The sequence below is a fragment of the Alosa sapidissima genome, chromosome 1, assembly GCF_018492685.1.
Source record: "Alosa sapidissima isolate fAloSap1 chromosome 1, fAloSap1.pri, whole genome shotgun sequence".
NCBI lineage: Eukaryota > Metazoa > Chordata > Actinopteri > Clupeiformes > Clupeidae > Alosa > Alosa sapidissima.
Window position 1 is genome coordinate 33,638,749 of NC_055957.1, and position 27,868 is coordinate 33,666,616.

Here is a 27,868-nt window from a genome sequence, read left to right on the forward strand (position 1 = left end):
ATGGTGGACAGACCACCGCCATTGGAGCTGGAGCAGGGCAGTCAAACCTGTTGTAGAAGTGGCTCAACTGGTTCGCCCTGTCCAGGTCCCCCTCCACAGAGCTGCTGTTCTTCTTCAGGACAGTGACCTTCATGCAGTCCCATGTCTCCTTCAAGTTGTTTTCCTGCAGCTTCTGTTCCACCTTCTTTCTGTAATCCTCCTTAGCTTCCTTCAGCTTGAATTTGAGTTCCCCTTGCACGCGCCTCAGCTCTGCCATGTCCCCCTCTCTGAACGCCATCTTTTTCCTGTTGAGAAGGGTCTTGACATTGCTGGTTATCCAAGACTTGTTGTTGGGAAAGCAGCATACAGTTCTGGTGGGAACAACAATGTCCATGCAGAAGTTCAGGTAGTCAGTTGTGCACTGTGTGACCTCCTCCAAGTCCTCTCCATTCTGTAACACACTCCAGTCAGTACACTCGAAGCAGTCTCTCAGAGCCTCATCCACTTCGGGTGTCCACTTCCTGAAGGTGCGTGTGGGAACTGGTAGCCTCTGTACTTTGGGCTTGTACATTGGCTGGAGATGAATGAGGTTGTGGTCTGACTTTCCCAGTGGGGGGAGGGGGTTTGCACTGTATGCATCCCTCACGTTTGCATACATGAGGTCTATTGTCCTGTTTTTCCTTGTAGGGCAGTCAACATACTGGTAAAAATTTGTGAGTGTGGAGTCCAGTGGTATGTGATTGAAGTCGCCAGAGATCACAAAAAAGGCGTCAGTGTGTTGGGTTTGAAGCCTTGCGATTGTGGAGTGGATGACGTCACACGCTGTATCCGGAAGAGCTTGAGGTGGAACGTAAACACAGACAGCAATTGCGTGCGAGAACTCCCTCGGCATGTAGTACGGACGGAGACTAACCGCTAATAACTCCACATCCTTACAGCATACAGTCTCCTTTACTGTTACATGTCCGGGATTGCACCATCTATTGTTAATGTACAGCACCAGTCCGCCTCCCTTCTTTTTGCCAGAAAGTTTATAGTCTCTGTCCAAACGAGCTACACCGAAGCCAGGCAGCTCAACGTTAGAAGTGGGGATATGGCTTGTTAGCCACGTCTCCGTAAAGCATAACAAACTACATTCCCTGTACAACTTCTGGTTTCTTACCAGGGCATCCAGTTCGTCAGTTTTATTAGCCAGTGAGTTCACGTTTCCCATCACAATCGATGGAACTGAGGGCTTGTATCTCCACTTCTTCTCCCGACGTCTCGTCTTCACTTTTACTCCCGCTCTGAAACCCCAAAAGCACCACAGTTCCTCTGGAATGTTGTCGCGAACACAGCCAGCATTCCGTCGTAGTGCGATCAGCTGGTTCCTTGTGTACACAAGCTTGCTGTCGCTGGAGCATTGTAATATGTCCGTATTCATAGGATAGAATAAAAACACTCCTCAAAGTGTGTAATCCAAGTAGACAAAAGACGTAGAAACAAACACTAAAACACGGAGCTGCTGAGTAGGCTGCCACACCTGACGGCGCCGGAACCGGAAGGGAGAGTAATTCCATTGTCAGTAGTTGTGGGTTGTGAGTTAAGTGTTGTGCTAGTGCTTTAAATTCTGTATTTTTGTACCATGTACCATGACCTACCCAGCTACATACATGCACACACACTCACTCTCAAAGTATTTTTCAATAGCAGCAACCTTTGCCACCTGCCTTCTCTTTCTGTTGCCGCTTCATTGTTGCCTCCACCAGTTTCAGCAGCACTACCAGCCGGGGGTGTCTCCAAACTACATTTAGGTATAAAAGAATATTATAAGATCATTATGAGGTCTAAAGCAAGATTTCAACATTAAACTATTTATCCTTTACTGTCTGACAAAATATTACTAAAGCCCAGTCTTGCCACTCTGCAGCTGTCTTGGTAACACCTCCCTGGTAGTTATTTTGGGCAAACAAGACATTGTGTGATTGTTAAATGCTAATATATTACCAATGACAATCACCAAGAGCAAGACATATTTGTCAACACATACAGACCTGAAGCACAAAGGCTTGTGGACTTCCTTCACAAGAGCCTTGTGGGTGCTCCAGTTGGTTGGCCATGTTTTCAACAGTGCATGTTTCCTGCCCACTCCTGTTCTTTGCTGACATAATGGATGAGGCAAACCAAAAGCATCTAAAAATGACACATCACAAAACACAGGCCTAGAAAGCTGATTCCTATGATTTGGCTCATCTAAACAAAAACGTATTACTTATTCTATTAAATCAATGTACAACTTACCAAGAGCTCTTCAGGTCTCCTGTTTTTCCAACACAAGAAATGGTTCACACATGTATACACGGGTAGCCTTTTTTTTCCAAAGGAGTGCAGGTCTCTGGTCAGTGTGGCCTGGATTCTGAGGTGTACATTTAGAAAAAGTCACAGTAACGGTTAATGGAAGTATATGTGTTCAAAATGATTACATGATCATAAACAACCCATCAGTACAAAATACAGAACGACCTTAAAATACAGATTTTGATGAGCTTTACATGACCAGGACAGGACCCACCCTGCTACCATCTCTCTGTCTCACACACACACACACACTCTCTTAAGGCATACAGTCTCAGTCCTGCCTACCTAGTCCCTGAAGTTGGATAGATAACGATGAAATGCCCAATTACCAATCGCTAAGTCATGCAATAATGGTTAACTGTTAAGCTATTTCTAAAATGTATAGCTAACGTTACAGCACTGAACGTTTTTGACTAACCACCAACACTGACGTTAACGGTAACGGTAGGCCAACAAAGTAGGCTAAGAAATCATAACGTTATGTTACCGCTAGCTTCGTCATCGTCAAGGGGGTTAGATTGAAACACCCATTCTTGTTATGCTACTTGTTAAACTTTGTCTGCAATAATAAGCCTACGTACATTCATAATGATTTACATGCAATAACAGGTAAAGGTAAAGTGTTACTTACCACAGGCAGTGTCCAAAACGAGACAGTTTCGCGCCGTCCTGGTTTCAAACTGAACAGTTGCTCTGCTCGTGGCTCTTCCACATGTAATGGGCCGACAGTCACTTTACAGAATTGGGCCATGTACGTTTAGCGTCCGGCTGTCGCTAAATGTTTCATTTTTGTCGCCAACAGCCGCGATACTGATCATTGTTCGTTCCTGAAGTATCGGGCCACACACTGTATGAAATCCGTCTACCGAGATTGATTCGAAAACTGGCAGTAGCCCATCAAACCCCAATCGGGCCAAATAAGACACTCCGTAATCAGCCCAACTACTGCGTGTCAGTGTCGGCCCATTCAAGGGGACAGTGCCTCAGCCGACCTGAAACTCCGCCGACAGTGGCAGCACTCAGCCAGGATCGGGCCGACTGTGTTTACTGTGCCTCAGCCGACACTACCAGCAGTCAGCCAGAATCGGGCCGACTATGCTTGCTATCTGGGCTGGCTTGATGAATCCGTGTCTCCTCTTCCTGGCTTGCTCGTTGTGCAACCAATTAAGCCTGTACGCTCTTGTTTTGGATTCATTGAGCGCAGCTCAGTAACTTATCCCAGATGTCTTAATTCTGCTTTAATGTTGCAGTTGTGTCGTCTCCAAACAAAAAGTGATTGGTGCTGAATCTGGGACGATAAATCTAGTTTGGTTCTTACCGGGGTTTTTACTGCCTGAAATATCTGATTTTGTTTACAACGCTCGGAGATTAGTGTTGGGCTGGTGGGTGCCTATTTCCAACCTCTCGCACGGCACATCAACGGTTAGACCGAGAATTCTCGTCGCAAAATCAAAATTTCATTGGCGCTCCAAGTGGATTTGTACACGCAGCCTTACAACACTGTTTACAGCTTTTCGAGTAACAGTAAAATGTAATTTTTGGTACATAGCTAATTTAGATACACTTATGGTGTGGTGCTTGCGTTTCCTTAGGAATCCGCCATCTTGGTTTGTATAGAAATAAATATTAAGTGACACGTAAGAGGTTGGAAATACGGGACTGTTGGTAATAGGTGACGTTCCTATACATTCTCTGGATGCACGCCAAATCTGATCAAATTTAGTCCATAGAGGGCGCTGCACTTGCCCTTATTTGTTTACACCTGCTAAGGTTTAATCTGTCTTGAATAAAATGCCCACCACCAGCCAATAAAAGTCAGTCAACAAAACAAGATTGCAGCAATATATTGTGATATAAAGCCAAGTTTCAAACATCATGAAATTTTACATGCTCAATCACATGTCAACATTTTGGGGTCACTTAGAAATATCCATTCCATTGACAGAATACCAGCTGAGCTGCATTGTTTTTAACCAGGGCAGCAGTTTTCAGATTACATTATGTGCTTACATAATTGCAAAAGGGTTCTTCAATGTTTTCCTCAGTTAGCCTTTTAAAAATAATGGTTGCTGATAAAGGGCAATCAATGTAGATATTGCATTAAAGATCAGCCATTTCCTTCTACAACAGTCAAGAACCCTTTTGCAATTATGTAAGCACATAATCTAATCTGAAAACTGCTGCCCTGATTAAAAACCGAACACCACAACCGTTCTCAGTTGGTATTCTGTCTATATGAGAGTGGAATGGAAATTTCTAAGTGACCGCAAACTTTTGACCGGTATAGTGTATATTTATTCCCTTGTTTCACATATATTCACAAATATTAGATGGTGACGCTGTGACTTTCCTATGACACTCACTTCACCATTTTAACTTACCCCTGCCTGTGGCACATTTTAAGTAGAAACAAAACAGACTTCAACCTGGATTGTGTTAACCTTGATCTATTATTGTGCAAGCACATGCAGAAATGCATAAGAAATATGGCAGTAGAATTTTAAACTTCTAAATCATGTGCAAGTCTTCAGTATAGCCCCTGACTGTAGCTTGAACAAATGAACTCTGACAACTTAAATCCAAATACATGTTTAATATATGCATTAAATAACATATATGATTTTAAGAGAGACTGAGGAGTTACAAAATAAAAGCTTTGGAGTAGAGCATCTGTTTTGGGGTGCTGTTGAATACTTGTAATAAGTGGTTCATTGATTCAGTAGAAGCTTGACAGCTGTAGTTGGTGCAACAGTGGTTTAAGCCTTTACAGGCATTAAAGGGTGGTAGTCGCCTCCAAAGAGGGGATGCATCCACTGTTGATCCTGTGGAGGAAACTCTGTAGCTGTGGCAGGTGCTTCTGTAGTTGGTGCAACAGTAGTTGGCGCAACAGTAGTTTGAGGAGGAGTCTTCACAGGCATTAAAGGGTGGTAGTAGCCTCCAAAGAGGGGATGCATCCACTGTTGATCCTGTGGAGGAAACTCCGCAGCTGTGGCAGGTGCTTCTGTAGTTGGTGCAACAGTAGTTGACGCTTCTGTAGTTGGTGCAACAGTAGTTTGAGGGAGAGTCTTCACAGGGATTAAAGGGTGGTAGTAGTCTCCAAAGAGGGGATGCATCCACTGTTGATTTTGTGGAGGAAACTCCACAGCTGTGGCAGGTGCTTCTGTAGTTGGTGCAACAGTAGTTGACGCTTCTGTAGTTGGTGCAACAGTAGTTTGAGGGGGAGTCTTCACAGGGATTAAAGGGTGGTAGTCGTCTCCAAAGGGGGGATGCATCCACTGTTGATTCTGTGGAGAAAACTCCGCAGCTGTGGCAGGTGCTTCTGTAGTTGGTGCAACAGTAGTTGACGCTTCTGTAGTTGGTGCAACAGTAGTTTGAGGGAGAGTCTTCACAGGGATTAAAGGGTGGTAGTAGTCTCCAAAGAGGGGATGCATCCACTGTTGATTTTGTGGAGGAAACTCAGCAGCTGTGGCAGGTGCTTCTGTAGTTGGCGCTTCTGTAGTTGGTGCAACAGTAGTTGACGCTTCTGTAGTTGGTGCTTCTGTAGTTGGTGCAACAGTAGTTTGAGGGAGAGTCTTCACAGGGATTAAAGGGTGGTAGTAGTCTCCAAAGAGGGGATGCATCCACTGTTGATTTTGTGGAGGAAACTCAGCAGCTGTGGCAGGTGCTTCTGTAGTAGGCGCTTCTGTAGTTTGAGGGGGAGTCTGCACAGGGATTAAAGGGTGGTAGTAGCCTCTAAAGAGTGGATGCATCCACTGTTGCTGCGGTTGATCCTGTGGAAGAAGCTCGGCAGCTGTGGCAGGTGCTTCTGTAGTTGGCGCTTTTGTAGTTGGTGCTTCTGTAGTTTGAGGGGGAGTCTGCATCGGCATTAATGGGTGGTAGTAGCCTCCAAAGAGCGGATGCATCCACTGTTGATTCTGTGGAGGAAGCTTGACAGCTGTGGCAGGTGCTTCTGTAGTTGGTGCTTCTGTAGTTGGAGCTGGAGTAGTAGATAAAACTGGAGAGACTTGGTCTGAGCTCGAGACAGGGCAGGAGAGGGTTACTGGATTGCTGTGCCACAACATCTGCAGCAAGTGGCTATTGCCCTGGTGGAAGATATAAAATAATGCAGTCATACTCCAAGCTCAAAACTGAAAATTGTCCCACATAAATTAAAAGGCTAAATTGCTTGGGGCCCCTTTCACCCAACTATGTGAACTCTTTCTACGCTCACATGCACGCATTTCTGTTTGCAAGCCAGGGACCAAATGGTAGGTAATTATCACCATTAGACCCAGTATGGGGGATGCATACAACACCACCCACTTTACACCAAGACGAAGAAATATTGTGCCTCCACCCCTGTGGTGAGTGAATTGGACTTCACCCAGGAAAGCTTAACTGTAAATTCAAGCTACTGAAATCAATTAATAAAATGTATGCCAAAAAAAAAAAAGCCTGAATAGAGGGCAACAGGATACATCAAGAGACTATTAAATGAGCTTGCTCCATGCAGACAACGCTAAAACTTTCTGGTATAGCAAAGGAAACTTTATCCAACATTACCTTATGTTAAAATAACTAGATGTACCGCATATCGGTACAAAATATGACGGCCACTCAGTCCTGTACATCCGTTCCGCGAAAAGAAAATCACACTTCAAAAACTCCATATTTTACTCCATCCCCCACTCTTGAAACTTGTGTATGCTTGTTTGGCATGCCTGAGTGTGTGTGTGCGGCTGCACAGAAAGTAGCCTACTGGTGCTGAAAAGGTGAATAGATTGTAGAATAGCCAAAGAAGATGTAGCATTGTTATAAAACCTTTAAAATCTCTAAACAATCACAAGTAGGGCAGTTCACAGTTCATCCATTGCAACTGGATTGAGGAAAAGGTCACATACACCTTTAGGGTACATTGTATTTGGGAAAAGCAAAAGGTATCAGCATAATGGTGAACAGCTGTCAGTTCCATGCCGTTTTCAACAGCTATCAAAAACAAAAGGTCATTTTTGGATGGATGGATTTTTTGTGAATGTTTCTTCTTCTACATAAAATTTTAGTCATCTTTAGTTCATGCAATACTTTATTGTCAATGCACAAATTAAGTAACAGTAGTCTGAAACGAAATGCTGTTTTACATCTAACCAGTGGTGCAAATAACTGACATGTCCAAATGGGCCTTGATGAAATGCGTCGCTAGACTGTTCATACACATTTTAATGGGCCAAAGTTGAAAAGCTGTTGTCCGTTATTGTTCGTGCAAATATAGGCTGATTCATGTTCCCTTGCATTGTGTAACTGAGGTCCATGGCTAGTCTGGCTTTCACCAGACCAAGCTCAATCTTTTAAGAAATCTAAAAATAAATAGCGGGCAGATCAGGCTGTGTTCACCCAGCCTAGTCCATAGGCACCAGATATTGTTTAATTTTCCGATTGAGATATCCACACTCTGGCTATTCTAAATGCAAAAATGCATCAGGGAGTTATGACAAAACTGTAACTAACAAACTAGATCCTAATAGAAAGCTGTTAGCTTCTACACAGTATCTTAAGGTGTGTTGCTAAAGCAGCCACAATGAAATGAAGGCGTCATTGTTTGGATACTTCACACACATGCTTTTTAATTTCACAGACTACAACTACCAAGCTGGAATCAAAGCACATCGACTCCCCCCTCACGCCCTGCACGCACTTAAAACAAAATAAACAGGCGTCTCAGTCTCACGCATGTATAGGCAAGACTGTAACAGACCGGTGTAACGTTGGTAAATCTTCCATTGCACAGAATGATTTTTGTAGCACTTGCAACAAATGACAGCCGAAAGATACAATTACAGTGCTGCTATCAATTTGCTTGGTATAACCGCATTTATAGTTTTCTACAAATGCAATCAATCAAATTGGCCTCCATCACTCAACCAACGCTAACGGTAACATTACCTAGGTCCTTATTGATATTATAAGATTAACATACCTGCAGTAAAAACCAAGCATGTCCGATAAACATCCTCAGATTTATTTCGGCTTCAAGAAGAAATGGGAATTACATTTCATGTGAACATCGTCCTATCCTTATTAGACGTTCTCTGCGGTAAACTACAGTCCTTGTAGGAAGCATCCATTGTTTTTCCAACCTACTTTTAACTTCCAACAAAATTACATCTCACAGCAATGATGCGCCATCTAGTGGACAAACGACTACTTATCGCCAGTACTGGAAATGCAGCCATGATGAATATTTATTTTGGCTCTTTTAATCCTACTGAATTTGTAATTATGTATCGGCCGTTCCAATACCGATAGTATGTGGGTGCCTGTGTGTGTGTGTGTGCATGTGTATATGTGTGCACCGCCATCTACAGGCAAATGAGTGTACAGTCACTAAATGTACACAACCTAATTTTTTTTTGACCCCTCCATGGATGAAATTCTACGAAACTTGGCATACCCCCAGAGAATGCCAGGTCAATCACACACATACAATTTGGTGCAGTTCTGAACATCTTAACTGAAGATATCGATTAAAGCAGAATATTGCATTTTCATTTTTTACCGGGGGGGTGCAGCGCCGCTGTTGTTGCAGGCAGCTCACTGCGCCAGGATTAGTGTGTGCGCTTCACCTCACTGTGTGTTCACCGTGTGCGTTTCACTAATTCACAGATTGGGATAAATGCAGAGACCAAATTTCCACAGGATCAAAAGAGTATACTAAACTTAGCAAACAAAGGATTTTAAAAGGCCTACTTTTACAAATTAGTCACCTACAAGTGGCTGCAAGACAGACAAAAAAAAAAAAAAAAAATTACTTAATTTACTGTGCATTCTCTTGGTTTTGTTGTCGATTCACTACGAAATGTGATGCACTCAATTTACCTCAAATCACCACTGAAAACATGCCAAAACAGCTTCATTAAGTGGCCCTTAATTTGTAAAACAGGCCCTTTATTTTACCTTAAAATGTTATACATTTAAGGTGTACCATAAGGCTACCCTTTATTTGTTGTGATCAAGGACTTCATTTTATTTTAAGGTGCCATTTCAGGGATTCCTGAATTAACTTAACACAGGGTTAAGGGGAAATCACAAAAGGGGTAAAAACTCAGGCTTCTCTCCTTAATCTATGCACATTTCTACTGAAACTACTTAATTTTAGAAGGGCATTATAGAAGGGCTTAATTATATTGAGGTCAAAAGTAAGGCATTTATAAGGGGTGAAATCCAGGGATTTTGTTTAGTAGTGATTGATGGCATCTCTATGGACTAACATTACTCCCACTATGATGGAAATTAAAAACCAGTCCTGTGATGTCACACTATAGCCTACCTGTTTCACAATATCACAACCATCGAGAGAGGCGAGAAACACAAGGCCCACCGCAGTCCTTTTCACAGAGTAGCCACAGTCTTGTGGTAACTGGGTTAGAGAGAGAGGCTTGCCACCTGTTAAATAGAAAAAAGAAAGGAGTATCTGGTCTCAAGTTACTGATGCAAACACAGAAAATGAAAGGGTTGCCAGGAATCAGCTGAATTAGACTACCAAGATCAGAGTTACCATGTACACTGCAAAACAAGTTATCCAATACTTTTCTTACCTCTGTCTAACTGGAGTGAAGAACACCCAGGACCTTGTGCCGAGAACTTCATGAGGTCATTAGTACATAATAAACTTGGTTGCATACGATGCCAGGCCCTATAGTCATCAATGCTGCTTCGTCCACCCACCAGTCCTGGATGTGGGTCGGCGGCTTGGATGTTAACAGAGCCAACATCCGCAGTTTCTTCTCCAATATATCGTCGCTCATATTCCAGATTTCGACCCAGTGAAATATCCCCTGTGCCAAAAGCAATTGTCCCCGTGTGGATATTCTCAGACCTTTTCTCAAGATGCATCTCATCTGTGTGCACTATTTCGAGGGTTATACCACATGTTTGGCTAATGTAAAGAAATACGAGACAGGAAAATAAAACAACTCCCCTGTTTGGTTTAAGCCCCATTTCTATGAAAGTGGTAGACCACAACCAGTGAGCTGTACTAACCTTGGTCTCACAACTCTTTCAGTAGCTTATAAATAGGCCTACTCAATTACCACCAATTGAAATGAGACCAGTGACCAAGCCTCTGATCAGGTTTTAATTGACGATGCAGCTGAACACTTAGTCTAGGCCTATTATAGGGCTCTGGGCCTACTCTTTAATTTCAATAACAGTTGAACAGATACAGCTGAGCTGGCCCAATGGTTTTAGGAAGGCTACATCAACTAGGACAAGCTATAGGACTAAGTGGACAAGCTATACATTTTTGTTTTGATCAAATATTCAGGCTGTGTCCCCTTGTGAATGGCTATAGGTGCCTTTTAGAGTCTCTCAATAGTCTGCTTTAATTGTTGCAACTCTCAATAGTCTGCTTTAATTGCTTGCAACTGCATATGAGCTCTCACACTAAAAAAAACAGTGTGGAAAACATTATGAAACACAAAGAGCAAAGAGACATACAATTATAAATGCATAACATGGTAGTCAAAACCTGGACTCATTCTTGACATCAAATTGACATCAAGGTGCACGCTGGGGTACTGTTTGCTGCTGTCTGTTCCTGCCCTGTTTTGTGGCTGGTCTGAACCACTCTGTGTAGGGAGTGGACAGGACAGGTTGGATTCAATGACAGTAGAACTGGGTCAGCAGCTGCCTCAGAAAGTACACCCTCTTCTCAGCCTCAGAGTTGATGCTAGAGTCCTACTTCAGGTCACCACACATTCTTGTCCCAGGAACTTGAAGGTCTCCACAGTTGACACAGGACTGTGAGGGGGGCATTTCTGAAGCCCACTATCATCACCATTACCATCTTGAGTGGGAGACTCCAACAGAAATGCACCTATACTGCAGAGCTGCATTCTACAATATCACCATCATGACGAAATAGTGACAAACTGATTTTTGGCCATTTACCACATGCAGAAGTAACATTAACTTGAGCTTTGAAGGCCAAATGATGAAACCCTTGATGGAATGGGACACATTTGTTTCAATCTTTTATCATTTCTGTGATCAATTTTAATCAATTTGCAAATGAAGGATATGTAAGGTTTGCCACAAATTGTCTGCTCTGCCTGGTCTTGCCAAAATATTGCATTTGGTTGTAGCCTATCTATTAAACATTTCAGATAGGAGAGATGTTAAATTCCTTGGTGGGGAATTTCCACAGTGGCCAATAGGCCTTTATCACGGCAGCTGAAGCAGGGCTGTTCACTTTCCTGTTAGCAGGCAAACCACAGGTGTTCCTAAAAACATTAACGAGGCCTCTGGTTGAAGTAACTGTGGCCGAATCTGACACTTAATTAGAAACACCTGTGCTCACACAGGAGCAGGGCTGTTCACTTCCTACTTCGGCTGCCGTGATAAAGGCCTATTAACAACCTAACCAAACAATGTGATCAAATGATGGCAGAACACAGAGATGTGTTGGGACTGCAAAGTTGCTGTAGGGGTAACTTTTAATGTGATAACTTGGTAGGCCTGCTTTAACTAATGCAGTTCTGAACGTGTGGGGTGGGCCCCACTAGTGGGGAATAAAGACATGACAGGTGGGGCGTAATGAACAGGAGGAATTTTTTTTTTTTTTTTGTGCCTATCTTTAACAATGCCTTTCTGTTTTGACAAGGAAGATCATAGATTCAAAATAGCCACACAAACATAGGAGTCATAAACAGGCTGATAACATCTGATCCAGTGAATAATATTTTAACATTACCATTTTGCTGAGGGCTTGAAAATTCCCCCACCTCCAAAGTGGGGAATGATGGAAAAAGTTTGAGAACCACTGAACTAATTGGTGGGCTGGCTATCCATTATTGTGATGAAATGGGGAAATGGCCAAGCAGTTTTATTCCTTGATTCTATTACCTCCTTATCACTTTAATGGTGTTTTGAACGCTGTTAAATCTGCATTAAAATACGTATTTACTACACACAACCCTTTCCATCTGTATGCCAATAGTACTGGACGGCATTTCCTCAAGAAGTTCTCTCTCTCATCACTGAATATCTAACATTCAGCAACAACAGACCAACGCCTTCTGAAAGGTGTTTGTCTCTTTAAAATGTTATCAGGTATACTACCCAAAGGACTGCGCAGACGCAGTAAATAGAGGAAGCTCGCTCAGTGACAGATGATGTGGACATGAAAATGGGTGCAAACCTTCGTTAGCGGGTGAGCGACAAACGTTAATGTACGGGTAACGAAGTAACCTAAAGCTACGGAAAATGGGGCTATAAAAGAGCTTTGCATTTTTATCATAATTTAAAGTTGGACGTTACTGTACTGGATAATAACCAAAATCGTCAGCAACGATGATGGCAGAATGTGATCCAAACGAGAACGAAGAGCTAGACAGCGCGGAGGCATTGGAGGCAAAGCCCAACTTTCCTTCGCCCATTGTCTCGTCGGTATTGTTTGACAGGAACCGAACTGAATGCACACTGGGGTTGACTTTAAATCCAGGAGGCGCAGTTCGGATTTCGGACTCATGTGAAAGTGTTTTAACTGAGCTTGAAGCAGAAGGCTCTGGCGAAGAGGCACTTTTGTTACCCAGTCCGGCCGGAAATCTGTCACCTCGAGGAGGTAAAGACAAACGCTCGAGACGGAACAGGAACAGCTCTTCTTCGGATAAAGAGAATTTGGCTTCACCAGGTAACGTTAACCTTGCCTAACGGGAGGGGGTGGGGTGGGGGGTCACAGCCTACCCATGACATTATCTTAATGGCCAGCTGATTGATTTGCTAATGAGCACCAGGTGTCTGTCTTGTAGTTACGCCGTTAGCATAACGTTAACTGACGGGTGGGCTCGTCGGTCGTCTTCCTCATGAACGTTTGGTCTTCCTTGTGATGTAACGTTAACTGCATCGGGAAATTGTGGCAAACATTCGCTTAAATAATTATTTTACAGTCCTGCAATATGTCTAAAATCATTTGGCTCAACGTAAAGACAATGTGAATGGGTTTTGTTAAAGAGACAGCCATCAGAATGAGAACAGCCTGCTATCATGTAACGTTAGAGCCAACTCCAGAACTGAGCTCGTTTCCATGGAAACCCTACATAGTCTGACTTTTTTATTATTTTTTTTTATTGTATGCTTGATATTTAACTATATGGAAGACCACTCGTGCAATGCACCTGATGGTCTAATCATTTGTTATGCTACTACACAAACAGGCGCACACACACACAAAAGCCTCTGTCAGCCCAGCACAGTGATGGGCTACAGAATGAGTGTCTTTTTGAAAATAAAATGTACCATCTCAAAATCAAGCCATTTTTATATGCCAATATATGAAATGATCAGATAAGAATATTCATCAGAGCTTGATCAGATTTGCCCTCTCCCTCACCTGCGAAACAGACCACCCCCAAAGGCACTTGTGGCAGCATCCAGTTTCAAACCCCTTTATCTCAAATCTGCAGGTAGGTTCCATGTTCCTGGTGTCCTGTGATGGACCATATGCTCTACAATTCAGGCCAATTGTGGATCCTTGATGCAGCTGTAATGCTCCCTATATTTAGCATTAGATGAGCAGCCTATTCTTTCACACAAACTTCTGTCACAGATCACTCGGAGGTGCAAACAAACAGTATCGTAGTTTTGGTTGATTTGACCATCAGTTTACTTTGAAACAGGCACCTTACTTTGGATAGACAATAGCAATATATCATAGGATGGATTAATGTAAATAAATCTAGAAAGGAGTAACTCAACATTTGCCGCCTCTGATATGTTTAGTGTTCTAATGACATCAAATAGCTCGTTACCAAAATGATGGCTAAGGAAGCAGAAGTGAACACAACTGTGAACACCACTTACACAAAAGTGTAACCTGCGTTGTGTTGAACCTGCGCGATTCAGCCCTGCACACGCCCGGACTCAAACCCGCGAACAGCAGCACCTCGGATCGGGAGGCGAGCGCGCTAACAATTGAGCCAATAGCCCAGGCTACTGGCTCGCATGCCAGCAGCACTCTTGAGGCGTCGGGGAGTGAGGTTTACCAACGTTCCACAAGCACAGCTAAGCTAGCTGGCATCTGTTACACATGGATAGCTATAAAAACTGTGCTTTCATTATAGAACTAAACACAATAAAATACTTTTATAACCCTAGAGCCAGCTCCTTACTATGTGATCTCAATGGCAATGAAGCATTTGTTTGCACCTTCAACAGCATGGCGTACCTGGGTACTGCCCAAAAATGCCCTTAAATGCGCACAAATGCCCGTATGTTTGTGTGACGGAATACGAGCAAGATGTTGAATAGAAACTCAAATAATGCAATAAGGTTTAGAGCAGCACAATTTGAGGGACACATCTAATTGTGATTTTTCTGACAGATATTGTGATTGACATTCAAAAATCATATTCAATGTCAAGATTCAGTTTAATATTCCTAATGTCTCTAAGTTGGTGGTCTCTCATTGGCGCGCATGTGTATGTAGTGCATGATAAGCACAGCACTCCTGATTGACTGAAGCACACAAATCAGAAGTACAGTGCTTCTCATGCACTAGGCATGCTTGCCAATCAGATGTGGCACAGTCAAGGAGGATAATTGCATCGGTTCATTTTGCGATGTGCAGCCCTAAGGTTCCTTGAAGATTTCTGGTGTTAAGCTTAATAAGTATGATGTAGGCCTGCAACAAGCATGAAAGAACTGTGCTAAGCAGTCAAATATTCTGACAGATGGGTAGTTTCTTCACTTTGGGACCATACCCAACAAATCTGTGTGGAAAGTGTGGAAGAGATGTATTCACATGTTGACTCAAATTTGCCAGCAAGAAGCTCAGGAAACATCCTAAGTCTTGATTAGATCTACTATCTATCTATTTGGCTCTATAGGCTAGGTTAAATTAATTCATGATGCAGAAGGTAGATAATGGATTGCTTGGATTTAGGAGGTTACATGATTTCCTTGTTTTAATTGTGCCAATTTGTAAATTACTCCTAACATTTTGCTGTATATCAAACCACTCCCTGCTAACTTGTGTGGTTTTGAGATGTATTTGGTTGTGCTGTTAACTAGGGATCGACCGATATGGATTTTTTTTGTGCCGATACCGATTTTAATTTTTTTTGTTTTTTTTTTTTTTTTTTTTTTTCCAATCAGCCTTAGCCGATGACCGATACAGGCTGCCGGTTTTCTGGAGCCGATATTTGGAGCCGATACTGCTTTTTTTTGCTCCCTCAATTTAAATCATACAAATGACACATAATTACACAAATGATGATAACAAATGTTATAAGTCTCAATTTAAAAAAGGAACATTTTTTGAACTTATGGATGGGTGCACTGGATATGGTTAACTGTGCAAAATGCTTTCATCAACATCTTACAACACAGCCTTGATGATGCATTGCTTGCTGACATATTATGACATAATTCAAGTCATCACAAAATGTCCTTTGTCAACACATTTAAATAATTTAAGAAAACAATAAGCCTGAAAAGTAGCTATTGAAATAAAGTGCTTGATTTGTCATTTTAGACTGCATGGTTTCAATTTTTCTATGTCTATATTTTTCTAAAAAAAAGCTGCCAGATTTGCCAACCACAGAACATAAATCAGCAGAGGAAAATAATGTGGATTCAGATGTTTCTGTTCTAAACGGCATCAACGTTAAAATCTCTCCTTCAGGTAGCGCAGCACTCTCATGTTGCTGTGATGCGTGTGTCCCACTGACGGCTCCCACACACAGCTGCGTGCATCGCGTTGCTGGAGACGCATCCCATTCACTTTAAATGGGCTCACGTGATCCGTCGCCGAACTGAATTGTGGGTCCGTCGCGTCGCGTTTCTCCCGCTGCTCGCGTTGAGGAGTTCAGCTGTTGCTGCACCGACAGACGGCACCGGCCAATCAAGCCAATCTACGGACAGCACCAACCAATCACATTACGGTTTTACTTCAAGTCATTTGCATAGCTACCGTCGGGAACACCCACTGGAATGCGTTGACGGCACGCAGCTGTGTGTGGGAGCCCTGAGTGAGACAGACCAGACGCACACACAAACTTCTGTTTGGTAGCTGACGAACCACCATTGAACTGGATTGATAATAATAACGTTAGCAAACGGCTCTAAACAAGTAAGGCATACACGGTATGTCTGGTACATGATAAACGTTAAAGGAGAATTCCGGTGTGATATTGACCTAAAGTGTATCGAAACATGATACCGAGTGTGAACGTATGTCTCATAGCCCATCTCGGCTTGTCCCCTGCACTCCAAAATCTGGCGCTAGTTAGCCGATGCTACCAACATCTTTTTCAATAGTGGTGCTTCGGCATCGGGCTAGCCATGCAAATAAATCACTGTTTTACACCCATTTACGAGGCTCAATGTATCTCCACACTTCATTGGTAGACTTCCTAGGGCCCTGACATTTAAAACGAGACATTGAGAACTTTGAAAAAGCACTGGTAGTTTACTTACAAGACGATTTATACAGACAGTATCTTCACGAAGTTTAACGTTTGCAGCCATCTTGAATTTAGTCACGATAAGTCGAGCAACGAGTAAGAATGAACAGCTATAATAAGGGAACAGATTCCAAAAATAATTCAGTGGAAATGCATGGATTCCAGTTGCTGCTACTGGAAGAAACTGGAATCCATGCATTTCCACTGAATTATTTTTGGAATCTGATCCCTTATCATACCTGTCCATTCTTACTCGTCGCTCGACTTATCGTGACTAAATTCAAGATGGCTGCAAACGTTAAACTTCGTGAAGATACTGTCTGTATAAATCGTCTTGTAAGTAAACTACCAGTGCTTTTTCAAAGTTCTCAATGTCTCGTTTTAAATGTCAGGGCCCTAGGAAGTCTACCAATGAAGTGTGGAGATACATTGAGCCTCGTAAATGGGTGTAAAACAGTGATTTATTTGCATGGCTAGCCCGATGCCGAAGCACCACTACTGAAAAAGTTGTTGGTAGCATCGGCTAACTAGCGCCAGATTTTGGAGTGCAGGGGACAAGTCGAGATGGGCTATGAGACATACGTTCACACTCGGTATCATGTTTCAATACACTTTAGGTCAATATCACACCGGAATTCTCCTTTAACATGAATTAATATTCAACTACAGGTCTCATTATTAAAGCTCTGATATCACTGCGATGGCAACTCCGCCCCGCTCGAAGGGAGAGGGGGAGGGAGATGCACACACCACACGCGTCCAAAACTCAGCCAGGTGGTCGCTGAATAATACTCCCACAAATATCTCGGAACAACGTCGGCATTACTTAATCATATGATTGACCAGTGTTCGTAACAGCTACCGCTAACGCATGCATACGGATAGCCTACAACTTAGCTATTTGCAGCTCCCTAAATACAATGGCAAGCATGTTTTATATAACAGGCATTCAGGGAGGGAGACACACACACACCACACGCGTCCAACACTCAGCCAGGTGGTCGCTGAATAAAACTCCCACAAATACCACGGAACAACGTTGGCATTAGGCTACTTAATCATATGACCAGTGTTTGTAACAGCTATCGCATGAATATGGATAGCCTACAACTTAGCTATTTGCAGCTCCCTAAATACAATGGCAAGCAGTTTTATAAACGATCATTAAGCATTAAAAAAGTAGCCTACCTATCTATCATTCGTGTTTTCCATTTGGACCCACAAACTTGCTTCCACCTTCAAAGTGTATGGCAATATTTCAGCTAAGTCAAACAGTTAAAAGATGCTTTGAAAGTTTACTGTTGTCTTGAAGAGCAGGCTTTCAGCACTCTGCTTGTGGGGGAGGGGCAGTCTGCACGTGAATTGCAGCGTCTCCAGCAACACAGCTGCCTGTGGACGGCTGTATGTAAATAATGCGGGGGAAAAAACTATCCGCGAATGCAGGGGCTTATTGGCCGATGCCGATACACGTAAAAAACGCAAATATCGGCCCGATATATCGGCTGGCTTTAAACTTTTAAAATGTAACTTTTGTTAAATTTCTTCTGAGTCGGTCAGCAAATCCGAGTGTCTTTGACAGATCATTATCAGATCAAAAATGTGAAGATGATGGCACAGCTAGTCACCTAAAGATATACTTAAAAGTGTTTACATCATGCAGTGTGGTTTTAAGGCAAGTCTGTAGTTTGCCACTTTTGAGGTATGCTTTTGTTTGGCAGCTAGTTTTGTTATCTGCAACTTCATATTGGTGATGTATAGTTATTTGAATGCCACTTTTAACGTTTCGTTCCCACCAGCCATCCAGGACATGGGCTAGTTCAGAGTTATGCAGTTTCTGTGTTTTAGGCTAGACCGCTAGAGCATTGAAAGAAAACCGTTCACAGCAGAAAACTGCAGACTATATCGCCAAAAGACGCAAGGTTTGCAAGTTAAGCTTCAGTTCTATATTCCAAATGTCGCAAAAAGTTTGGCCACTTCTGATTGATTATGCCTAGTGCATGAAGCACAGCACTCATGGGAAGGTGAGCTTTAACTGTCTGTCACACAAGGAAGATGACATTAATATAAAAAAAAAAATCATATCGTTTTGGTTGTGTAAACACATTTATTTTTTTATGCTTGAAGACCACTTTTTGTCTTTGTCTTTGAGTCATACATGTTTTTATAATAAGAAATATTTTTTTACCTCCTTGTTGATTTTGGACAATTTGGCTGTAAGTTCTAGCCTGGAGGACCAGACCCAATCCGAAAGATTAAGGGTCTGGCTACGAGTAATGAAAATGGCCCAACTCGAGGGGTGGCACCAAGCATGAATTTGATAAAAATCACTGCACGCAATTGGATAATACTACGACCAGTGTTTCCGGACTTCGATGTTGCAGCGCTGACGTCATGTTTAGCTCACCTCTGGCCCGCCTATATCAGATACACCGATGTGATTGGTGCAGCTCGGTTTCATGAGCATAGGTAATGAGCATCATTACTCGTCACCAGAGTCACTCACTGAGCAAATTCAAATTTAGCTCTCGCGAGAACTAATGTTCTATCATAACCTTTGAAATATAGCAATAGCATTCAGTCTTGTCTGGAGTATTCACTTGAACACCTCCTCCGTCTCCTCTGCAGGTGGAAGTTGCCCTTTACAACCATTCTCTAGCATGAATGGTTGTAAAGGGCATTTATTATATTTTAAGCTATTATATCTGTGCTTCCAGTTAGAGCCCTGATGGGAATACTTTGTTGAATTCCACCACTTGGGTCTATCTTCTGTTGAAACGATTATTTTACTTCTTGTGAAAATGAATGTGTAGCAGAATTTATGCAGCACTAGCAATGCACATGGTAAATTCCACTGATTTTGTCTGAGCAACAGAATGATCATAGCCTCTGTTTATGCATTTTTATCCTCTTATTATGAGGATGTATGTTGGAGAAAGCCTACATGAAGGAAATGTGGTTCAGCCCTAGTCAGTTCTGTGCTGAGGATTAGAAAGGGAGTGTGGCCTTGGCCTGAATAAGCCCACTAATGAATATTTAATGCCCATTTGAGCAGCTCTCTGTTTGAGTAATGGACTTAATGCAGCTCAATGGGGGCCGGGACCAGACCGGTCAGTTGAACTGTCCGAGAGGACAAGGGAGGGAGGGAGTGAGTGGGAGCTCAAGTGGATAAGATTATCATGGCTTGTTTATACCGTCTATGTATTTTCTAATTGCATGTATCCTTTACATATTTGTTAAGTCTAATACATCTGAATACACTTTTGTTTATACTTCCTTGGTGGAGAAAAAATGCAGTCCAGAGGCCAGATGACCAGTAATGTCCCATAATAGTGACACTGCATGGAGTAACACACCAGAACCTCCCCAGTGTTGTGTATTGAGATAGAGATGAATGCGGAGTTGAATAAATCCCAACATGACCCTTGGAGGAACCTGTGTTATTGACGCATGTGAACATGGAGGGCGTAGACTCAGACTGCATTGTATTGACCATGCATTAGAGGTGTGATTCATTGCTTTGCTGCTTGCACTAGGATCAAACTGTGTGGCAATGTCACACTGCAGCCAGTCTCTGGTCAAAGTAAAGTGTTCTTGAGGAACCTGTGGGGAAATAAAGAAGTGATTTGATCTATAATTTAATCACAAATCTAGGGAACATCCACCTGACATGGCTGCATTGCATATTGTTTGGTAAATGAATGTGTCTAATACAAGGTCCATCCATCCAAGCTATAGCCTAGCTTCTGAGGACTTGTAAAAATACGTAATCTGCATAGGCATACAGTCCAGTTATGTGTCTTGCATAGGAACACTAGATATTATTCTTTGAAGGGATGGGCTAATGCAGAGGTTGTTAAATAGGCCAAATAAATGGAACATAAGTCATTGTCTCTTCTCTAAAATGGGGCAGGCAGCACAAATAGGAATAACATCTGCCAGTTTAGCATACAGAAACATTGGATACTAAGGAAAGCACTTGCTTGAATTTGCATACCTGGTTTAGTCTGGTCAGAATTTTAGAATAGGATTTTGCAATGGTGTTTATGATCATTCTGCAGTGGAATTATGTTGGTCTGCTTTCTTTCCAAGGTAAGTTGAGCATTATCTCTTGTCAGCTGCTGAAGATGACTAATCATGAGCCATTACCATACGCTCCACTTCTAAACAGAAACAGTTCACTCTGAACTCTGCATGGGCTGTGCTGTTACTTAACACCTGGTGAACATCTCACTTTCCCATTCTCTCTCTCTCTCTCTCTCTCTCTCTCTCTCTCTCTCTCTCTCTCTCTCTCTCTCTCTCTCTCTCTCTGCTCCTGTTCTTTGCTGTCAACACTTTTTTTCCCCTCTGTTCATCCACACTTTTTTTGTACCCACGTCCACACTGTATCTTGCTCAGTTTCCTCCTCTACTCTGCCTGTTTCCTGAGGGCATGTTCCTCCGTTCTTTAATTGGGCGCATGCCGACCTCCCTGCAGGTCAGCTGACTGAGCAGGAAAAGAAAAATACAACTGCTCTAGGCCTAGTTGAATTCTATCATCTGATCTAATTTTCACTCACAGCCCTTTTGATCACATGAGTTGTGTGTGTGTGTCGTGTATCTCTGAGAACCGTGTAAGATAATTTAAGCTAATGCTACACAGTATGAAGGTAACCCTTCAAAGTTGGTCCTGTAAATAGACCCGGACATGCATCCTCCTCACTATGCGCTGATCCCCTATGCCAACTGTTGGGTCATTATTAACAGTTTCAATCTTCTGTCCTTTGGTAGGCAACAGCAGCGGAGACTTCAACCACTTCCCTGAGGACCCGGCCTTTGCAGAAATTGTCCAACGCGCGGAACAGGCCATTGAGAATGGGGTCTTCCCTGAGCGCATTTCCCAGGGTTCCAGTGGGAGCTACTTTGTTAAAGACCCCAAGGGGGTGAGGATTCTACCCTAATCTACTTTTCAGACAAGCCAAACTGTGTGTGTATGCGTGCGCTTGAATTGGAGATTTCCAATGGGTGTGTTGTAGCTGTTGGGGCCCTTTGTACATCAACACTGCCAGTCAGTATGTTCTTGTGTGAGTCGTTTACATTTGCCATGCACCCAGTGCTGTCCAGAGAGCAACACATAGATAGCAGATCCCCTTGCCTGCTTCCTGTGATCCACTGATTATGTTCTGCTTCTATGTGTTTCTGCATTTGGTAAGGGCTTAGCTCTCTCTAATAGCTTCCTGCAGTGCCAGGAATACTGTCCCAGAGATAACGGGAATTGTTGGAATGAAACACTGAGCTACACAATACATGTCCGACTGCACGGACACAGCTTGCATGGGCAATACAGCTTCACTACTTCTGTTCAGTTCTGTGAAGCTTGATTTAGGCTTGGGTAGTGAGCAGTGGAGTTACAGGCCAACGCAGAACAACTCTGAGAGAATAATGTTTTCTCGGAGCGCTTTTGGAGCTGAAGTTGAATCTAATAGACTTCACGTGCTTCCAGCCATGTTACATACAGCAGCTCTGTGAGATTGGTGAGCTCAGTGTTTATTTATACATATGAAATTATATGGAAGTTATAAGGTTGGTTTTCAAATCAGAGCTTGTATGATCATTATATTATTGATGGTCTTATCACCAGTAAGTAGTAAATGATGACTATAGACTTGTGATCTTATGATGGTCAGAATATGAGTACTTTGCCAGTATCTGTACATTGATTTGATTTTTTTTCTTTTTTTAAATGTTTGTATAATTCCTCACCACAGAAAATTGTTGGCGTATTCAAACCAAAGTCAGAAGAGCCTTACGGACACCTAAACCCCAAATGGACCAAATACTTCCACAAGGTGTGCTGTCCTTGCTGCTTTGGCCGAGGCTGCCTCATCCCCAATCAGGGCTACCTCTCTGAGGCCGCGGCCTCTCTTGTTGACCAAAAACTCGGTCTGGAGGTGGTCCCCAAAACAAAGGTAAGAGCTGTTAATCACAGAACTAACCTGTGTTTAGTCAGAAGGCCAAATGGAGTTCACTTTTGCTTTATTTGGGTGAAGTTGCGTTGTGTATTTTACTGTTTGTCTGGAAGCGTTATTATGTTGTCAGAAGAAAGATTGGGCATCAGCTGAGAGAGTGGTAGGCCTCTACAGGGGGATTCGACCATAGTGGCCCCCATCGAGGGCATGTCATGAGTAGGTTGTTTACAGTATATGAAGGTAACACAGTTGAGGTATAGTACTTTGTAACATTCTCCCATGGAGAGGTGCTAAATGACTTCAAAGTTTTCAGTACATGGTAACAGTTGCTGGTAGTCATTTATGTTCTTGGTGCTTTAAGTGTTTTGCTGTTTTCTCAGTTGTTTCTTTGTTTTTTTCGTTGTCCAGGTCGTTTATCTGGTCAGTGAGACCTTTCACTACAATGCCATTGACCGGGCCAAATCGAGAGGCAAGAAGTACGCACTTGAAAAAGTTCCCAAAGTAGGTCGTCGATTCCACCGCGTCGGCCTGCCTCCAAAGGTAACATCTGCATAAGACCCAGATTTCATCATCCTCTTTAAACCTAGTCAGAACTCCAAACCATGCAGTCACTGTGCCACGTCTCTCACCCTTATCTGCTCTCAGTGCCCTTTGATACCAAACATGGCCAACATGATGAAACCATTGGTCATTTTGTGTATGTTATCTAAGATGTTAAAGGCCAACAGCTTACTGTGTTGTGAAGCGGTTTATTCTCAGTTCATCATACATATAATAGTCTGCATCACTATAGAACATAACATTGTGGGAATTTTCCTTGCCTCATATACAAATGTAGTGCATTTGTTTTTTAAAAGTTTATATTGCATGAAAGAGTTAAAAGAAGCTGACTTTTGTAACTACGGCTGATGGAGTGTAAATACTGTGCCGTTCATACCATTACTGCTAAATAAACATCTACTAACAAAAGACTGAGAGGTTTGAAGAGAGTGTTTTATTAATGCTGTAGTCATTTGCCAACGAACGTGGGCAGAAATGATTGCTTTGTGCTTTGTGTTCTCTGGCTTTGCATTTAATGATGCTGAAGTGATGTGGCTCTGCTCTGCTCTACAGGTGGGGTCCTTCCAGCTCTTTGTGGAGGGCTACCATGAAGCAGACTACTGGCTGAGGAAGTTTGAAGCAGAGCCCCTACCTGAGAACATAAGGAAACAGCTCCAGTCCCAGTTTGAGAGGCTGGTGGTATTGGATTATGTCATTCGAAATACAGGTTTGTAAGATGTCATTAAGCTATTTTAGGACTTTTGTTTTTGTTCTCCCTCTGATCAGTATACCCCACTAAATTGATGTTGTGTTCAGTCGAGCCTGTGGAATGAAAAATGTTCTTGACAAGATTAGACACGCTATTAGTCTTTTGTAGCAATCCTTTGTTCTCCAAGCTTGTGTAAAATGCATTTCAGAATTTCTCCTTATTTCAAAACAATGAACAATGATGTTGAATGAAAAGTTACCACCTACATAGTCTTTCTTTTGAAGAAATGGCAGCTCATTGTGTTTTCCTCCTGCGTAATTCCTGTAGACCGAGGCAACGATAACTGGTTGATCAAGTATGAGAAGCCTGGAGATGGAGAAGCCACTGAAAAGGTGAGCTGCAAGGCATGACTACCTGCTTTGGTAGTAAAAGCAGCAAACGTTGAAATTGTGAAATGTACATATTAAAACAACATTGTAATGCTAGAAGTCAGGTGGAAGGGTGTACAAACATCTTCTATATGTAGAGGAACTGCCTATTTTGGCAGAGAACATTATTATTATTATTATTATTATCATTATTATTGCACCAAGCTACCTGTATGCCTAGGATTACAGAGATTGTGACTTTGTGCCTGATAATGACAGAAATGTGATGTTTAATGTTCAAAATGTCATGGTTGTTGTTGTTGTTGATGATGTTGACGTTGTTGATGACATGACTCCTCCATCTTCTCAAGGACTCTGAATGGGCCTCAACAAAGGACTCGGCCATCAAGATAGCCGCTATAGACAATGGACTGGCTTTCCCTTTCAAGCACCCAGATGAATGGAGAGCTTGTAAGTGTGTACAGTGGAAATGTTTTTGCACCTTGGCTGTAACACATACCACTGCCACTATGTGGCATAGCTGGCAGTGGTGTGGCATTTTGACAGCTCCTTGTTGCATTCCTCTGGAAGTATGACACAGCCCTCTAAAGCTTTAAGAATCTCATTCAATGTGGTGTTAATGAATAAAGGTCAACTTGGTAGCACCCTCATATGTTTTCCTTCTTTTATGACCCCCTTGAAACATTTAGGATGCACACTGGCAGTTGTAGAAAGTGATTCACTGTTTGGAATCACATTGCATAATGACATTCTGAGCTGTTGAGGTGAACCTGTGTAACTCACTGCCGTGTGTGTGTGTATGTGTTTCTGTGTAATCAGACCCCTTCCACTGGGCATGGTTGCCCCAGGCTAAAGTGCCCTTTTCACAGGAGACCAGAGACCTGGTGCTCCCACGCATCTCGGACATGAATTTTGTGCAGGATCTCTGTGAGGACCTGTACGAAATGTTCAAGGTAGGAGCACAAAATTGTCTTTCTGTCTGTTTGTCTTCTCCGTCTCTCTGTCCAGTTTTCTCTCATTAATGTTAAATTGTTTTTCTCTCTTATTTCAGACGGACAAAGGCTTTGACAAAACCATGTTTGAAAAGCAGATGTCTGTCATGAGAGGACAGGTAAGTCCCCCTAGTCTGTCTTCTAAAACTGATAGTTCCGGTCCTTGATTGTGATTGGCTGAATCACGTTCGATGCCGTTGTAAAATCCAGCACAAACATACACCTTGACCGTATTCCATTGTATATTACTGCGCTACCATAACTTGATACAAAAGTTAAAGTAGCTGCGTCTCGACGTTGCTTGGCAACCATTCAGATAGAGGAAATATATTTATTGGCGGAAGAATAATTATCTATGAATAAATTGTTATATTTCTCGTTGCTTTGCCTTTACTTTATGAAACTTTGCTAGGTATTTATAGCAACAGTTTTAGAAAAGCAATTAGCCGCTCGAGTCCGTAGGTTACGCTGATTCTACAACAGCTAAGGGGCATTGTTAGGCACAACGCGCTAGCGGAGTGCCTAAAACCCCCCTTAGCTGTTGTGCCTAACAAAACCCCGCTAGCGCGTTGTGCCTAACAATGCTGTTGTAGAATCAGCATAACCTACGGCCTCTCGGGGCTTATTGCTTAATTTTACAATCACTTCATGTGAGTGTGCACCACTACAGCCTTTCCATCCCTTACTTTTGCCCTCTCTCCTCTCCCCTCTCCACTTAACCCCTCCTGCTGCAGATCCTGAACCTGGCGCAGGCACTGAAGGACGGGAAGAGCCCCATCCAGCTGGTGCAGATGCCGAGGGTGGTGGTGGAGAGGAGCCGCGGGGGCGGGCAGGGCCGCGTGGTGCAGCTGGGCAACGCCTTCACCCAAACCTTCCACTGCAAGAGGCCCTTCTTCTCGTCCTGGTAGATGCCCGGGCTCTGGGGCCGAGTGGGAGAGCAGAGTTGAGACCAAGAATGGCATTTTCTTGAGCATGGCGTGCAAGAATTGTTGAGCACCTTCATTGGCCTGCATAGCACTGTTATTATTGTTGCCTAAGCAATCATCAATGTGTTGCCTAAGTATGCGTTAGGGGATTTTTAATATGCCATTACGTTAGCAGGTGCATTCAGAGTGTGGCTCTGGTGAGGATGGTATGTGGGCTCAATGGAGGTCTTTTCACAACCTTGCTGCAGAATAGTTCAAAGAATGCATTATCCAGAAATATCATGTGAAGCAAGAAGAAGTCTTGGGTAGGAGTTTGAATAAGCATAAGTTGTTTGGTGGTTGGTGGGTGGACTTGAGGAAAGCAATGTGACCATTTTGAGTGATTGTTCATGTTTTTTTTTTTGTTTTTTTTACTTTGAGATATCTGGGCTGCTGTGTTTTCTGTATGAGCCTTTCCCAGATTTCTTGTTCAGCATAGTACTGTCAGTGCTTAGCGGTGGCCATTTTGAAAGAGGCAAAGGGAATTTTTTGTTGTATCTTGGGAGGGGTGAATGCGGAAGCGAGGATGGTCAAGATGTTGGCCTGCCTCATCACAACTGCCAAATTAGTTTAGTTCATAACACAGAGGAAGAAAGACTATCGTGGATAACAGAAACTTGAAGTTAAAAAAGAAAATGAAAGAAATGTGTATGAATGTAACTGCAAGTTTACACTTTTGACTTAGGCCTACAAACATTTCAGTACAAAGACACGCTGCAGATTCTGGGGTGTTTTTTCATACCTTGAATGTATTTGTCAATGGACACATTTGAATACAGTTGACAGTAAACAAACAAGTGGGGTACTTGTGCCTCCTACACAACAGCTTATCCAAGATCACAGTTGACTGATTCTCAGTGGTTAAGCATTTCTACCAATGTATGCATCTTGGACTTTTTATTCCTATTCAATGATTGTAAAATTAAGATTGTATATTAGTGTCTTGAAATCAAATAAAATTGCAGATTTGAAGAATATGTCTGTTCATTAACACAAATGCATGTGTTTTATGCAGTGGTTTGGTATGGAACTGTGATTGTCTTTTATGCACATGCAGCGTTAAGGATCTACTTTTGTCCACTTCCGTCCACTGTGGAAAATGCTTATCAAATGGTTGTACTGTCAAAACACGCACTGTCATTGACACCTCACAATAACTATCACATACGCAGTGCTGCCAATGTTGGTGGTGCTTTCCTGTTCATGGGAATATTCACCCGTCAGCCTGAAGGCCACTGGTCCGTTTGCCACAGTCTTGATTAACCTGAAATGCTAATGCTGGCAGGGCAAGATTAGTTATTTATGGCCTAAGAGCAGCTAGACCTGTGTATTCTGTTCAAGATGTATCCCTGTGTGACAAGCCATATGGCCCATCATATGGACTTGGTACCATGAGTCATTCGAAAAAGATCAGATAAAGATCTATCTTTACTACTAGCTCGCACAAACTTTAAAAATAGCAATGTTTATTCTTGAGATACATTTGGAGCATGACTTATTTTGATACTTTCTGTTTGTCACTGTTGTTTTTATGAAGAACTGTACAGAAGGGGTAGCCTGGTAAACCAAACTCAT

General features: G+C 42.6%; 2 protein-coding genes and 1 long non-coding RNA gene across 5 annotated transcripts; 1 reads left to right on the top strand and 2 right to left on the bottom strand.

Moving 5' to 3' along the window:
- Positions 1-1,531: 1,531 nt before the first annotated feature.
- Positions 1,532-3,387, bottom strand: LOC121711398. The gene is made up of 4 exons (XR_006032307.1): positions 2,948-3,387; positions 2,260-2,374; positions 2,013-2,151; positions 1,532-1,762 (listed from the first exon to the last, which is right to left on the bottom strand). It is a non-coding gene; the product is annotated as an uncharacterized LOC121711398 (long non-coding RNA).
- Positions 3,388-4,894: 1,507 nt separating this feature from the next.
- Positions 4,895-10,368, bottom strand: LOC121711275 (fibrous sheath CABYR-binding protein-like). Of its 3 annotated transcripts, XM_042094725.1 has the most exons (5): positions 9,888-10,368; positions 9,620-9,735; positions 5,516-6,398; positions 5,316-5,485; positions 4,895-5,186 (listed from the first exon to the last, which is right to left on the bottom strand). In XM_042094725.1, the coding sequence occupies exons 1-5, from the start codon at positions 10,288-10,290 to the stop codon at positions 5,073-5,075; spliced, it is 1,686 nt and encodes a 561-aa protein (XP_041950659.1). In that variant the 5' UTR covers positions 10,291-10,368; the 3' UTR covers positions 4,895-5,072. The 3 variants fall into 3 exon arrangements, with proteins under 3 accessions (XP_041950659.1, XP_041950668.1, XP_041950651.1); XM_042094734.1 differs by having other exon boundaries at positions 4,895-5,326; positions 9,888-10,362; XM_042094717.1 differs by having other exon boundaries at positions 4,895-5,485; positions 9,888-10,362.
- A 1,910-nt stretch (positions 10,369-12,278) lies between these two features.
- pi4k2b (phosphatidylinositol 4-kinase type 2 beta) lies at positions 12,279-27,265 on the top strand. The gene is made up of 10 exons (XM_042094749.1): positions 12,279-12,982; positions 21,521-21,672; positions 22,498-22,698; positions 23,107-23,238; positions 23,812-23,965; positions 24,275-24,339; positions 24,687-24,786; positions 25,156-25,289; positions 25,388-25,447; positions 26,063-27,265. Exons 1-10 carry the CDS (start codon positions 12,643-12,645, stop codon positions 26,234-26,236), a joined length of 1,512 nt encoding a protein of 503 aa, XP_041950683.1. The 5' UTR covers positions 12,279-12,642; the 3' UTR covers positions 26,237-27,265.
- Positions 27,266-27,868: the final 603 nt, after the last annotated feature.